This window comes from Panthera pardus, unplaced genomic scaffold, assembly GCF_024362965.1.
Source record: "Panthera pardus isolate Hobbes unplaced genomic scaffold, ASM2436296v1 HiC_scaffold_25, whole genome shotgun sequence".
Lineage (NCBI taxonomy): Eukaryota > Metazoa > Chordata > Mammalia > Carnivora > Felidae > Panthera > Panthera pardus.
Genome location: NW_026526821.1, coordinates 87,358,254 through 87,374,755, shown reverse-complemented (window position 1 = coordinate 87,374,755; position 16,502 = coordinate 87,358,254). Strand labels below are relative to the sequence as shown.

Genomic DNA, 16,502 nt, shown 5'->3' with positions numbered 1-16,502 from the left:
AGCACTGAGAGCACAGAGCCTGCTTGGTATTCTCTCTCCCCTCCCCTCTCCCCCCCCCCAACAACATAGTAAACTTTAAAAGAAAATAAAAATCTTAATGGTTGTGTGACACCTATACTTGAATTTAAAAAGATCTTACTGGCGTTTTTACTGGGTTCGTAACATTTATTTTCTTTTAGGTTTATTTGTTTTGAGAGGGGGAGAGAGCACAAGTGGGGCAGGGCCAGGGAGACAGAGAATCTCAAGCAGGCGCCACACTGTCAGCGTAGAGTCCAATGTAGGGCTCAAACCCACGAATCATGGGATCATGACCTGAGCAGAAATCAAAAGTAGGACACTCAACAGACTGAGCCATCCAGGCACCCCATAACATTTATGTTCTAATATAAGAAAACAGGCACATTATAATGCTGAAAGGCTTTCTATCAAAGAATAAACGGTTTTCTCACTTAATCATTATTTTATGCCATTCAGTAGTATTTTAAAATTTTCCTTTCATATCTTTTGTACTTTTTATTATTGTAAATGGAACGTTTTATTAGATTACATGTAAGTGGTTATTCTTTCTACATAATAAAACAATTGAAACCTTATATTAATAAGGTGGCTAATTAGTGAGAGACAGAGTATGAGCAGAGGAGAGGCAGAAAGAGAGGGAGAGAATCCCAAGCCAACTCCATGCTCAGCTCGCAGCCCGACATCAGGCTCGATCTTGAGAACCAGGAGATCATGACTAGAGCCAAAATCAAGAGTTGGACACTTCACCAACTGAGCCACCCAGATGCCCCCTTTTTATTTTTTGCTTTTTAGATTTAACAGCATTTCAGTAGACTCTCTTAGGTTTTCCGTAATACATGCATATTTGCAAATAATAATGTTGTAACATACTCAAATTTTTACGCCTCTTGACTTTGCACTGGCTAGTGACTATTAGGGTTAAAACAATATTTATGTTAATCGATAGAACTGATGATGAGTATCCCTTCCTTTGTTCCCTTAATGGAGACATTTCTACTAGCCTCACTATTAAACATATGCTGCCTTTTGACTTGATGTATGTGTATGTTCATATGAATATGAGCAAAAGTATATACACACAAAACACTATCATATTAAGAAAGCAGTTGCCTACTTTAAGAATTTTTTTGTTTTTGTTTTTTTTGTTTTTTGTTTTTCTTTTTTTTTTTTAAAAACGTTTTATTTATTTTTGAGACAGGGAGAGACAGAGCATGAACGGGGGAGGGTCAGAGAGAGAGGGAGACACAGAATCTGAAACAGGCTCCAGGTTCTGAGCAGTCAGCACAGAGCCCGATGCAGGGCTCGAACTCACGGACAGTGAGATCGTGACCTGAGCCCAAGTCGGATGCTTAACCGACTGAGCCACCCAGGTGCCCCAAAATTTTTTTGTTTTTTGATGCTTAGGAGTGGATGTTGAATTCTACCAATATCAATCTCAGCATTTATCTTTCTCTATTTAATATGGCGAGCAATTTTAACAGATCTCTTAATTTTGAAACACTTTTAAATTTCTGATGCGGTACCTTCTTGGGCATAGCATATTATTCACTAAATGTGCTCACAGCCTCTATATGCTAAAATTTTATTTAAAACTTTACATCAATACTCTTAAATGAAATTGTTCTGTAGTTTTAATTTATTATGATAGCTTTATCACAGCATTTAAAAACATTTAATTTTGAGGGGCGCCTGGGTGGCTCAGTCAGTTAAGCATCTGACTTCGGCTCAGGCCATGATTTCATGGTTTGTGGGTTCGAGCCCCACGTTGGGCTCTGTGCTGACAGCTTGGGGCCTGGAGCCTGCTTCAAATTCTGTGTCTCCCTTTCTCTGCCCCTCCCCTGCTTGAACTCTCTCTCTCTCTCTCAAAAATAAATAAAACATTAAAAAAAGAAATTAAAAAAACACTTAACTTTTTATTTGAAGACAACTGTAAATTCACAAGCAGTTGTAAGAAATAATACAGAAAGATCCCATACACCCTTCACCCAGTTTCCCCTGATGGTAATATCTGGCATAACTACATGCTATATCACAAACAGTAAACTGACATTAATACAATTACCAACATTTTCCCAGTTCTACACATTCATTAATGTGTATTTAGTGCTATGAAATTCTGTCATATACATGTAGATTACTGTGACCATGAGTTAAGATACAGAAAGCTCCATCACAAGGATCTTTCTTACCACCTACTTATAGAAATAGCCACCTGCCTCACTCCTCAATCTGACAACCACAAATCTATTCTGAGACCCATTTTTTTCATCATTCAGTGTAATTCCCCTGCAATCCATCCGAGTGCTGCATGTATCAACAGTTTGTTCCTTTTTATTGCTGAGTAGTATTCCATGCTACAGATACCTCACAATTTAACCATTCACCCACTGAAGGACTTTTGACTTATTTCCAGTTTTTGGCTATTACAAATAAAGATGCTTCTGACAAAATTCAGCCTCCATTCTTGACTAAAACCCTCAACAAAGTAGGGATAGATGAAACAAACCTCAACATCATAAAGGCCATATACAAAGATCCACAAGTAATGTCATCCTCAATGGGGAAAAACTGAGAAACTTTCCCCTACAGTCAGGAACAAGACAAGGATGTCCATGCTCACCACTGCTATTTAACATAGTACTGGAAGTTTTAGCCTCAGCAATCAAGACAACCAAAAGAAATAAAAGGCATCCAAACCCACAAGGAAGAAGTCAAACTTTCACTATTTGCAGCTGACATGATACTCTAGAAAACCTGAAAGACTCCACCAAAAATTGCTAGAAATAATACATGAACTCAGCAAAGTTGCAAGATACAAAATCAATGTGCAGAAATCTGTTGTGTTTCTATACACCAATAACGAAGCAACAGGAAAGGAAATCAAGGAATCGACCCCATTTGCAACTGTACCAAAAATAGCAAGATACTTAGTAATAAACCTAACTAAAGAGGTAAAAGATCTATACTTTGAAAACTATAGAATACTTATGAGAGAAACTGAAGGGGACACAAAGAAATGGAAAAGCATTCCATGCATGCTCATGGACTGGAAGAACAAACATTGTTAAAATGTCTATACTACCCAAAGCAATCTACACATTTATTGCAATCCCTATACAATACCACCAGTATTTTTTGCAGAGCTAGAACAAACAATCCTAAAATTTGTATGGAACCACAAAAGACCCCAAATAGCCAAAGCAATTCTGCGAAAGAAAAACAAAACTGGAAGCATCACGATTCCAGATTTCAAGCTATATTATAAAGCTGTAATCATCAAGACAGTATCGTACTTGCACAAAAACAAACACAGATCAATGTAACAGAATAGAAAACCCAGAAATGGACCCACAACTATATGGTCAACTCATTTTTGACAAAGCCGGGAAGAATATCCAGTGGGAAAAAAAAGTCTCAGGGGCACCTGGGTGGCTCAGTCGGTTAAACGTCTGACTTAGGCTCAGCTCTTGATCTCACGGTTCTTGAGTTCAAGCCCCACATCAGGTTCTGTACTGACAGCTCAGAGCCTGGAGCCTGCTTCAGATTCTGTGTCTCCCTCTCTCCCTGCCCCTCCCCTGCTCACAGTCTGTCTCTCTTTCATCTCTCTCAAAAAAATAAACATTAAACAATTAAAAACAAAACAAAACAAAATCCAGTCTCTTCAACAAATGGTGTTGGAAAAAATGGACAGCAACATGCAGAGGAATGAAACTGGACCACTTTCTTATACCATACACAAAAATAAATTCAAAATGGATGAAAGACCTGTGAGACAGAGAACCATCAAAATCCTAGAGGAGAAAACAGGTAGCAACCTCTTTGAACTTGGCCAGAGCAAATTCTTACGTGTCATATTGCCGAAGGCAAGGGAAACAAAAGCAAACATGAACTACTGGGACTTCATCAAGATAAAAGGCTTCTGCACAGGGAAGGAAACAACCAAAACTAAAAGGCAGCCTACGGAATGGGAGAAGATATTTACAAATGACCTATCTGATAAAGGGTTAGTATCCAAAATCTATAAGGAACTTATAAACTCAACACTCAAAAAGCAATAATACACAGTTAAGAAATGGGCAGAAGACATTAGAATAAACACTTTCCCAGAGAAGACATCCAGATGGCTAATAGACACATGAAAAGATGCTCAACATCACTCATCACCAGGGAAAACACAAATCAAAACCTAACAGTGAGATACCACCTCACACCTGTCAGAATGGCTAAAAGTAACAACACAAGAAACAAATGTTGGCAAAGATGTGGAGAAAGGGGAACCCTTTTACACAGTTGGTGGGAATGCAAACTGGTGCAGCCACTCTGGAGAACAGTATGGAGGTTCCTCAAGAAACTAAAAATAGAACTACCCTATGACCCAGCAATTTTACTATTAGGTATTTACCCAAAGAATACAAAAATACAGATTCAAACAAAGGAGCACATGCACCCCAACATTTATAGCAGCATTATCAACAATACCCAAACTATGAAGCGAGCACAAATGTCCATCCACTGATGAAAAGATAAAGATGTGGCGTGTGTGTGTACACGTATGTAGACACACACTGGAATAATACTCAGCCATCAAAAAGAATGAAATCTTGCCATTTGCAATGACATGGATGGAGCTAGAATCAGAGAAAGACAAATAACATATAATTTCATTCATATGTGGAATTTAAGAAACAAAACAGAGGGGCGCCTGGGTGGCTCAGTCGGTTAGGCAGCCGACTTCGGCTCAGGTCACGATCTCGCGGTCCGCGAGTTCGAGCCCCGCGTCGGGCTCTGTGCTGACAGCTCGGAGCCCGGAGCCTGTTTCGGATTGTGTGTCTCCCTCTCTCTGACCCTCCCCCGTTCATGCTCTGTCTCTCTCTGTCTCAAAAATAAATAAACGTTAAAAAAAAAAAAATTTAAAAAAAAAAAGAAACAAAACAGATGAACATATGGGAAGGGGGTCAAAAAGAGAAGAGAGGGAAACAAGACACAAGAGACTCTAAATGCTAGAGAGCAAATTAAGGGGTGATGGAGCATGGTGGGTAGATGGGCTAGAAGGGTGATGGATACTAAGGAGGGCACCTGTTGTGAGAAGTACTGGGTGTTGTATGGTAAGTGATAAATCACTGAATTCTACTCCTAAAACCAATATTGCACTGTATGTTAATTGAACGCAGTTTATGAGTTTCAGCCCCGCATCTGGCTCTGTGCTGACAGCTTGGAGCCTGGAGCCTACTTCAGATTCTGTCTCCCTCTCTTGTTGCCCCTCCCCTGCTCACGCTCTCTCACTCTCTCTCAAAAATAAACATTAAAAAAAATTTTTTTTTAAAAGATGCTAAAAATATTCACGCACAGGGTTTTGTGTGAAGAGGTCTTTTGTAAATGTAATTCATCCATGTGGTATAAATGCCCAAAGAGCATAACCGCTGGGTGCTATCGTAAGCATATGCTTAGTTTTGTTAAGAACCTGCAATACTTGGGCACCTAACTGGTTTAGTCAGCAGGGAGTGCGGCTCTTGATCTTGGGGTCATGAGTACAATCCCCATGTTGAGTACAGAGATTACTTACATTCATTAACTTAAAAAAAACTGCAATACTCTTTTCTGTACCATTTTAAATTCCCAATAGCAACTTACAAGTTTCTCTACATCCTTAATAGCATTTGGTGTTACGATTTTGTCTAACCCTTCTGATAGGCATATAGTGTCTCTGTCAGCACTGATGTCCATATTAGCCTGCTTTTTCTTGTTTCCCTTCTCTCCATCTCCAGTTTTAAAGATAGTTTTCCTTTCCTCTGAATGCCACAGGATAGCTGAAATCAAACTAGATTTACTACTTCCTTAAAGGTTTGATGGAACTCCGATGTGGGAACTATTTGAATCGAGTGCTTTTATTGGGGAAATAAAGGATTGAAAGTCACTTTTTTTTTTTTTCAATTTTAATTCCAGTGTAGTTAACATCAAGTGTTGTATTAGTTTCAGGAATACAATATAGAAGTTCCATATAATATTCACACCTGGGTGGCTCAGTTGGTTAGGCATCTGACTTCAGCTCAGATCATGATCTCATGATTCGTGGGTTCAAGCCCTGTGTAGGGCTGTATTCACAGCTCAGGGCCTGGAGCCTGCTTCGGATTCTGTGACCCTCTCTCTCTGCCCCTCCCCACTTGTGCTCTGTCTGTCTCTCTCTCTCTCAAAAATAAACATTAAAAAAGAAGAAAACAGGCTTAGGAAAAAAAAGAAGTTCCATATATTATTCACTGTTCACCAAGATAAGTATACTCTTCATCCTTTTCACCTATTTCACCCCTCCCCCCATACACCTCTCCTCTGGTAACCATCTGCTTATTCTCTATAGTTAAGAGTTTGTTTTTTGGTTTGCCTCTTTTTTTCATTTGTGCATCTGTTTTATTTCCTAAAAGAAAAGTCATTTTCATCTAGGAATTGAAAAGCATAAAGAATAAGATACATTTACTAAAAACAAACAAACAACTAAACCAATAAAATCTTACACAAAAAACATCATTAAATCAAGGATGACAAACTAGAAAATTATGGCTACGTTTTCCCATGGGTTCAGCCGCAACAATATAAACTCAATTTCAGTGTCACTGTATTCTTCCTCCTACAAATATTCCCTTACTCAGCCAAGTAAAAGAGATAGACTTAACAAACTACTAATACCATGTCACTCAATGTATCCAGTATTACTAGAAGGGAATTGGGAGCTTCTAACTGCCTAGGTGAGTCAGAGAAGGTATCACAAAGAAGTTATATCTGAGATGGGCCTTAAAAAATAAATTAGAATTTCCCCCACCTCCACCCTAAAAAAGGAGTCGTAATTAACTTTCTATCTTTAGTACCTTGCACAAGGCCTGGCACCTACTTAAGCAGGTATATAACAAGTGCTTAGTAAGTAAAGTGGAATTCAGACAATTCCAAACAAATGGACAGCATACAGGTGACAAGACACTGAAAAAGTAATCTGGGACAAGCGTAAAGGGTCATTTATTCAAAGCTGAAGAACTTGGGCTTTCCCCCGTGGGTCACTAGAAGTGGAATGATCAGATCTGCTTTCAAGAGACCTCTGGGCATCAGTGTGAATAATGAAGTAGAGAGTGGAATATAAATACCAGTCAGGAGGCTACCTTCAAAATTCAAATGTGAAGCAATTAAAACAGTTACAGGTGTGATGCAGCAAAAGTGAAAAGCATAGTTTGAGGTAGATTTGCGAGAGAACTAGTTTGAATCAGCCACGGATTGGATGAAAAGAGGAAGAATGGTATTTAAGTTTGAACAGGGTTGGGTAGAAGACAAGACAGGGATAGGATTACTAACAGTTTCCACACTGGAGGATTAGTGGTGACTGTTAGATGACACAAGAAAATGAGAGGAGTAAACTTAAGGGGATAGAGAGGTTTCTGTACATATGCAAAATGTCACTGGTCCTTAAACCTACATGAGAAGAAAAAAACCAGGAAGACAAGTATGACATAAGAGGAACAGACATTTAGGGAAACAATTAAGGGACGATAAAAGAGCAATCAAAGGAAATGAAAAACAAGTTTTTATTCTCAGAAAGGCAGTTTAATATAGGTGAGAAACTTTGAAATCATACATTTTTAGATCTGAATCCTAACTCTTCCATGTAACCCTGAATAAGTCATTTAAACTTAAACTATTTACTCTCTTAATCTGTTTTCTCATGTATAAAATGAGAAGGGTGATTTGAAAGATTAAGTGAGATAACATAAATTGCCTGGTATTAATTATCATAACCAATGGTAAGTTTCTTTTTCTTGTTTTCTGTCTTCTGGCCCTTTCTGTTTTCTGTCTTCTATGCCCCTTGGAAGATTCTTCTAATTAACAAATAATTACCTAATTCTAAACAGTAAATTCTAACTCCAAATCAAACTAACCCTGGATCACCTATCACAGCTCTTCTCACTTTATAAAGCACGTTATTTAGTATTTATTATCTGTCACTTCAACTAATATGTAAGCTACTTGGAAATAGAGATCTTGCCTATTTGGTTCACTGACATATCCTAACACTTTAAAAAGTGCCTCCTATTATAAGCATATAGCAGGTGCTGGGTATTCTTCTTTTTAATTAGTGATGGGTAACAGTTCTGAAGTTTATCATTCTGATCAAATTACACTTTTGCTTCCTGACTTCTCTTCATCCTGATTTGTGCTTGTAATCAAAGTTCTCTTTAAAACTCCCATTATTAACTTGTCACTGTCCAATCTGACATTGCTGATCTCAAAAAAGGTACCATACACCCTCACCTTTCTCACCTGACATTTTCTCAGTCCTATTTACAGGATCCTGTCTTTCTATAGTTATATTAGAAGGGAGGAAATACTTGGTTTGAAGCACTTCTCCCTCTACTCATTGCTTTCATGTGTTAGGACCACTCCTAAAATTTAGACCTCAATCTTGACAAATAATTTCTCAGGTATCCCACTTTTAACACCATGTGACTGGCTGACCTAGTCTTTGACAGATGAAATTTATCAATGTTGAAATATGAGTTCATGGTTTTCCTCAAATTCAAAGAGACCACTGCATGTAAATTTTCCTATTATAATCAATATTGCCACATTCTTCTAGTAAAAACCACCTAGCCTAAAACCTTGAACATTTTAAATTATTTTAATTTTAAATTTTATCCACTAAAAAATTCTATATAATAAAAATTCAGATTTTACCACCCCACACCATTTTAATTAACATTATTACATCCAGTCCCTATTACCTTAAAGGGAATCCCAACTGTGTTTTCTCAACAGGATTTTTCAATCTTTCCACTTATCCAATCTATGTAACAATCTAGTGGTTTATTCTCTATGGCAATTTCCCAGAGTCTATACTAATTATTACTAGGTCTTACACAGAAAAAACGGGGAGTACCTTAGCCAAGCTTCATCAACAGTGGGTTAAACAAAGCTAAACAGGTTTCTTTCCTGCCCTGCAGGATTTAATAATGGGAACATAGTCTATGAAATTTTTTTAAAGGGGGGAAAAAAAAAGAAGAAGCTATAATACAAACTTGATCCAAAGTATCTTCCAGGAATTAGTCTCTAACACACCATATTCTGAGAAATGCTATTAACAGGGTCAAACTTAAAAACTTCCCAATATGACTTTTCAAGGTTTTCTATAACAAAGTGATTCCCCAATTGTTACTTTTGTTTTATCATCTCCCTAAATGAAGGAATCTTCTGCACCTCTCTATCCCTCCTTCCCCATACATATTACATATGAATTTCTGAATAGAAATCCAGAATACACTGTACACTGGCTTTTCTAAAAGATAACACACAAAAGAATTTAACTTTCTAAATATATTTTATGTCTCTTTATTTTAGTTTTTCTGTCTCATCCTTCACTATCAAGCTATCTATTCTTACTAAAGTCAAGAGTGTTTGTTTCGGCAATAACTTCTTTCCAAACCTAAACAGACTGAGAAAACGCAGTTTATTGAAACTGTATGCAAAATTCACTTAGCTAGATACATAATAAATATCTGCAATGTTTTCCTGAGTACAAAGAAACAACTTCAACACAGAAGTGTAGTGACATCAATTTGTTTGGTCTGTTTTGTTTACTTTTGCACTCTCAGCAAACTTTCAAAATCAAAGGAGACCAATCAAGCAATCTTAACGTATTTTTATGTTTTGTCTTATTGGTAGGAGATGGAAGGAGGTACTATGGTAGGTATTTTACATACACTACCTCACTGAATCTTTATGTACTAAATATTAACCACTAGCTTAATACAGGGACCAATATGGATCCCTTTCACTAAAGCACAATAAACAATGTTTTTCTACTATCATCTTGCAAGAAGTTTTTAGTAAACTGACAAAATATACTCATTTGGAGGAGTATTAAAAGTAACTTACCAGCAGCACCTGAAGTCACAGTATCAACAGCTTTGGAAGCATCTAGATCTTTTCTATTGAAAAGAAAAAAAATTAGGCAAAGATTGAAATTTTAAGTTCTAAAACTTTTAAAGATGCAAAACTTAGATCTAAAAAAGTTTAGGGATGCCTGGATGGCTCAGTAGGTAGAGCACGAGACTCCTAATCTCAGGGATGTGAGTTCAAGCCCCACACTGGTCACAGAACTTATTTACTTACATACCTATATACGTAAATATTTTAAAATTTAAAGTTTAATGTATTCATTTTGAACAATGTCCCATTTAAACTGGAGTCAGGGTAATAAAATATATTAAAAATGCAGTTGTATAAAAATTTAAAAATTTTAATTCATATGCCCATTCATTCTAGCATTATAAAGTCATGGAATTACTTACTTTAAAGTAGATGCAGCTGTTTTCTTTGAATCTGATGCTTTTTTCTTCACCTCTTTGTTCTATGAAAAAGATTTTGAAAAAGAAAAAATTAGTTTTTTCCCCCAAATACAAAAGGCAATTTAGAAAGTACACAAGAGTACAAGAAATTTAACAAAAAACATTATTATGAAATTCAGATCAATTTAACATATATTTATTGAATTCTCACTAATTGCCAAGCACAATTTTAGGCACTGGAGAGTAGTGAATAAAACAAAGACCCTGCTCTCAAACGAGTTTAACTTCAAAGGGTAAGGAAAGAAAGACCATAAGGAAATTAAAAATATGTATATATCTGTTAGCAACAAGTGCTATGGAGAAAAATAACAGAAGAGGGAAACAGAAGCTCTTGTTGAGGAATGAAAAGCTGTGCAACTTTCAATAAGTTATGCAAGTCGCACTGAAAAGGTGATATATGAGCAAACACCTAAAGGAGATAAGAGAGCAAGCGAATCCTTGTATTGAAAGCATTCCAGACAGAAGGAACAGCAACTGTAAAAGACTTTTGAGATCCATGCCTATTAGCTTAAGGAATATAAAGGATGCTTGGGGTTGGAAGTAGAGGATAATTTTAGTTATATGCAGGTTGGGTTTCCTGAATGTATCCACCATGTCTTTTGTCTTCACCATTTTAAACTCTTTAATATTCACGAATAGACTTTAAGTTCCAAGAAGGGTGAAAGCACATCTGTCTTGGGGCGCCTGGGTGGCTCAGTAGGCTAAGCGCCTGACTCTTGATTTCGGCTTAGGCAATGATCTCACAGTTCCTGAGTTTGAACCCTGCATGGGGCTCCATGCTAACAACATGAAGGCTGCTTGGATTCTGTCTCTCCCTCTCTCTCTCTTTCCCTTCCCTGCTCATACTCTCTCTTAAACATTTTTTTTTTAAAAAAGAAAGCACCTCTGTCTTGTCACCACTATATCTTCTGCAGATACCACAATGCCTGACACATAACAGATTTTTAAGAAATAGTTTTTCAATTAAAATGAAATAAAATTCTCATCTGAATTCTGATTGTATCTTTGGTTTTGTCTCCTTGTTACTCATTAGAATTTTCTATAATGCTCAAACGACTGATCACTGTTTTCCAGCATTGCTTTTCATTTCCGTGCAATCTTCTTGGATCTTAGCTGACTGCTTGCTCTAGGTTTTAGAAGTCACGTCTCCATGAATTTTGCCAAAACATACTAAATTAAAAAATTTTAAGTCTTGTTGTTTTTGTTTTGTTTTTGCAGAGTTGAGCTGCAGCACTATTTCGTAGTTGCAATGGAAAATCTGATACTTTTTTCTAGATCAAGTGCTCCTGCTTCTTTAAAGAAAATTCTAGGAGTATGGACCACAATGGTCCATTTCTCTGGGGGAAAAAAACAATGCTTGCTTTCATCAGATTCTTGGTAGTGGCGGTGGGGAAAGTAGCTCAAAAATGTTTTAAGAATCGGTATTAAAGATTACACTGACTTATAACTAAAGGTAATTAAGTTTGTTAGAGTTGTGCAGACTCATTTTAATCCTTCAGGTTTAAATATAGGGATGTGGGAAATTTTCACCTTTCCTGTATCATTTATTGATTCAAAGTAGCAAAATGGAGAGAATATTCTTTGAATCACAGACAGAATCAAAGGCAGTCTTTAAATTTTTTTTTTCATGTTTATTTATTTCTGAGACAGAGAGAGACAGAGCATGAGAGGGGGAGGGGCAGAGAGAGAGGGAGACCCAGAATCGGAAGCAGGCTCCAGGCTCCAAGCTGTCAGCACAGAGCCCAACGAGGGGCTCGAACTCACAAACCGTGAGATCATGACCTGAGCCGAAGTCGGTCACTCAACCGACTGAGCCACCCAGGCGGCCCAGAATCAAAGGCAGTCTTAACCTGAAACGTCAAATGTGGATAGAAAACTTGTCTTGGTTTGACTATTCACGCCAAAAGTAAGATCTGGACCAAGAAAGCAATAGCACTGCCCTTCTTTTTCCTAGTTTGGGCTCCCAGCCTGTTTTTGGCTTGCTCTGGCAAGAAAGTTTGATTCTCCCCCTGTGGTAAAAGGCCAAGAAGGTTATCTATACACTTCCAATCTGAAAAAGCCATAGCTGGAATCCTGCATGGGATTTTCCTCCAGTCAATCCCTAGGAATGATGCTAGATTAGGACAGAAGAGTCATGAGTTAGCTTTGTAAGGCTCCTTCAATTCAGCACCACCCAAACTATATTTAGTTGAAGAAAAACAGTATTTTTGACATGTATAGTGCATATTTTCTAGTTTCTAGTGCTGATAGTTTCCCCTATTCAGTAATTACTATGAAAATCAGAATGGTAAATATGGTTGGGCTTTTCTTGGACCTCTGTTGTTACCTTACCAAACTTATCAAAAAGCTATCCAAGAGAATTATTTTAATCTTACTGAAATATTCTAATAACCTAGATGTATCCTTATTCGCCCATTTCCCCAGGTTAAATTTTTCAGTATTAAATAAGACTGATCTCCCCAGTTTTCACAATTGAATGATCAGTCAGGTCTCATTTGAGAGTAAGAGCCATTTCTCCTTCCTATTCTCAAGTTTGCATAAGTACCCAAAACCATTACTATTATTACAGTAGCCTGATTGACTAAATAAGTATTTTAAGTGGACCTCAGTGATTTTTTTCTCTTCTTCCCTTTAATCAATCTGCTAACCTTTCTTTCTTTCCCTTCTTCAGTCATTTGCTTAGTTCATTCTGCAGATCACTCCCAAATGAATCTAATCCATTTTGTGTCACAGCCCTGTTCAAAACCTGGAATAACATTTAACTGTCTTCAGGATAAAGTTTATGTTCTTAAATTATGCATGCAATTCTTGCTTCTCACTCCACCTCTGCAACTAGAGGAAGTTATATGTCACTGTTCTGGTAAATCAATTGTAGATAAAAGTTGCTCAGGAACTTATTCTTTCAAAAAAAAAAATCAAAACCCATATTGCTTTGGATTTTTATCCCTCTCTTTCTGCTTGGAAGATAAAAATGGTGCCAGAAGGTATGGCAACTATCCTCATCAACGGAGGATGAAAAGTACATGCTAAAGGTGGTGGATCAGAAAAACAAAAAAGCTGGGTTCCTGATGACACGGAGCTCCTGTACCAACCGTGTACCACCTACCTTCAGACTTTCTGTTATGAGATAAATAAACCTCTCATTTATTTCATAAACTACTGGTGAGATTTTCTGTTAGCGGAAAATATAAGAAATTCTAATAAAATTGGTAATAATTAAGGTTATCATAAAATTCATTATTCAAGATAGGACAATGGAAATAAAGAGATGGCATGTCACAGATGTAAACCAGGATCATGGGTTACTTAGTAAGTAATCAGAAAACATAAAATTAAAAAATATAGATGCTTTATCAAAAAGCAATTTAAGTAATATTTATGATATATACAAATAAATGTAAGAAATAAACGTAACACCCCCTCCAAAATGTACATTATGGAAACTTTACAAAAGAACATTAGGAAAAGAAACTAAATGAGGTCTAAATAAACAGAGACAAGCCATCTTTCTAAACAGAAAGAGTTAGTATTATAAAAATTTCAATACACAATACAATATCAGTTAAACTCCCAAAAAGAGTTTTCAGAGAACTTAAACTGATTCTAAAACCAATACGCAGGAGTAAATGTTCAAGATTAACTAAATTTAAATAAGGAACAAAGAAAAAGGATTCTATCAGAAAGGCAATTATATAAAATTATAATAACTGTAATAATAACTGAAATCATGTATTATTGGAACAGAAATAAACAGACTGAGCTAACAATAGTCTGAAACAGATCTATATATGCAGGGCAATTTATACACATAAAGATAGCTTTTGAAATCAATGAAGAACCAATTAGGTACAAATGGTGTTCGGCTAATTGGCTCTCCATTTTGGAAATAATGTTGATCCCAATAACACATTATACCACAATTTATACATTAAAATAATAATGGAAGCATATCTTCTTGGCATTGGTATAGAGAAGGTCTTCTAAAACAAGAGGAAAGCAAAAAAGCAAAAGCCATTAAGAGAGAAAAAAAATCAACGTTGAGTACACTGAAACTAAAAACTTCATATATGGATATACATATAAACAACAAAGAGGAAGAAAATACATAGTACAAAATTAGTATCTAAAATCATTAACACCCCCAAATGAAATTTTTAAAGTTTATTTATTTTAAGAGCAGAGAAAAAGATGGCGTGCAAGAGGGAGGGGCAGAGAGAGAGGGAGAGAGAAAGGAACCTAAGAAGGTTCCTCGCTGTCAGTGCAGAGCCCAACACAGGGCTCGAACTCACAAAACTATGAGATCATAAACTGAGCCGAAATCAAGGCAGATACTTAACCAACTGAGCCACCAAGGCGCCCCCAAACAAAACTTTTTAATAGTTTTTTAAAAAGTCTTTTAAAAAATACAACCTAAAAGACAGATGGGAACAGATATTCATAGCTCATTAAAATAGTAATTAATAGCTAGTAATTATAATAGCTATAATTAATCTACATATACTAACATGGTTAGAGCTCCAAATCACTGATTGAAAAGTGCTACAAGGCCCCTATAAAGTAGGCATTCTTCAGCAAATATAATAATTACATGAAAAGAATACTTGTGAACAAAGCAAAGCTTACTGAATATTTCTAAGTACTTTCACAGACATTACCAATGGTTAAACTAAAGCATAAAAAATGTCCAAAAAGACTAAACTCATAAATATTAATACTTCTAAGGAAACACAAGTCCCAAAAGACTATATATACTCTATAATTCTGTTTATTTAAAGTTCAAAACAGGCAAAACTCAACTATAGTATTAGAAATCAAGTTAAGGATTACTTTTAGGCAGAAAGGACGGTGTAAGAATTCAGAAGATGTATGCAAGGGGCTTCCAGGATGTAGTCAATGTTAGTTTGTGACCTAGGTAGAGGTTTCACAGATGTTTGCTAACTTTGTTAAGTATTTTCTCCTGCTCTACTGCTTGCCATTTAATACTGTTTATAGTGCTATTTATATAAAGTTGTTAATTTCAATATATTTGAATCTATACACATACAATCTGCTGAGTGAACATTTATGTTTTATGCATTTTATGTATCATACTTTATTTTATTTTTACTGAGAGAGAGAGAGAGAGAGAGAGACACTCCACGTACAAGCAGGGGAGGAAGAGGCAGAGAGAGACAGAGACAGAAAATCCCAAGCAGGGTCTAGGCTCAGTGCATAGCCCGATGCAGGGCTTGATCCCACAATCCGGGGGTTATGACCTGAGCCATGCTTAACCAACTGAGCCACCCAGGCGCCCCTGTTCGTATCATCAAATTAATCAACAACAATGAAACATGTGTGATCTAAATCCAGTTTACCTGTGATTTTTTCTTTCCTGGAACACATATTTTCACATTTTTCCCTTTTATCAGAAGAGGTGTTGTTTCAATATACTTCATGACTGCTGTAACTGCCTCTTTAAATTCCATTTCCAAGTAAGCCTAAATAAAATGTATTATACTGTTAGTCAAAAATCTAACTTGTATGACTTGGTACTTTTTGTGGAACATAAAACTATGAAATTACCTCAACTCCTGGTTCCTTTTACCTCTTTTTGTTTTGCTCAAGTGTCATTTGATCTCTATGGTGTTTTCGCACATGAAATGGGACATTTAACCTTATAGAATTTCTACACTATTACCAAGAAAGGACGGGGAAAACAGGGGTCCGTGGCAGGCTTGTGGAACCATGAGACATAGGAGGCATGGCTGAGTAACCAGAGAAGGCAAGATCTGGTCTAGCGGCTTTAAGTCTGACATTTTTAAGTTTCTTGCAACAATGAACACTACCAACTATGTTCTCCTGTTTTGTCTCACAATTTTTTTTAATTTTTTTTATAGTGTTTATTTATTTTTGAGAAAGAGAGATAAAGTGCAAGCAGGAGAGGGGCAGAGAGAGAGGGAGACACAGAATCTGAAGCAGGCTCCAGGCTCTGAGCTGTCAACAAAGAGCCCGATGCGGGGCTCAAACCCATAAACCCACAAACCCACAAACCCACAAACCGTGAGATCATAACCTGAGCCAAAGTCGGACACCTATCCAACTGAGCCACCCAGGCGCCCCTTTTCT

General features: G+C 36.7%; 1 protein-coding gene across 10 annotated transcripts in view; it reads right to left on the bottom strand.

The window, feature by feature from the left end:
- ZNF638 (zinc finger protein 638) overlaps positions 1-16,502 on the bottom strand; it is a 136,592-nt gene that overhangs the window by 36,354 nt on the left and 83,736 nt on the right. For all 10 annotated transcript variants that reach the window (XR_002077861.2, XM_019441369.2, XM_019441417.2 and 7 more), the window contains 3 exons: positions 15,752-15,874; positions 10,341-10,399; positions 9,925-9,977 (listed from right to left, as the gene is read on the bottom strand). Coding sequence is in view for 9 of the 10 variants with exons in the window: in XM_019441369.2 (XP_019296914.1) it covers positions 9,925-9,977; positions 10,341-10,399; positions 15,752-15,874 (235 nt within the window). In the remaining variant the exon portion in view is untranslated. The remainder of the gene's footprint in view (positions 1-9,924; positions 9,978-10,340; positions 10,400-15,751; positions 15,875-16,502) is intronic.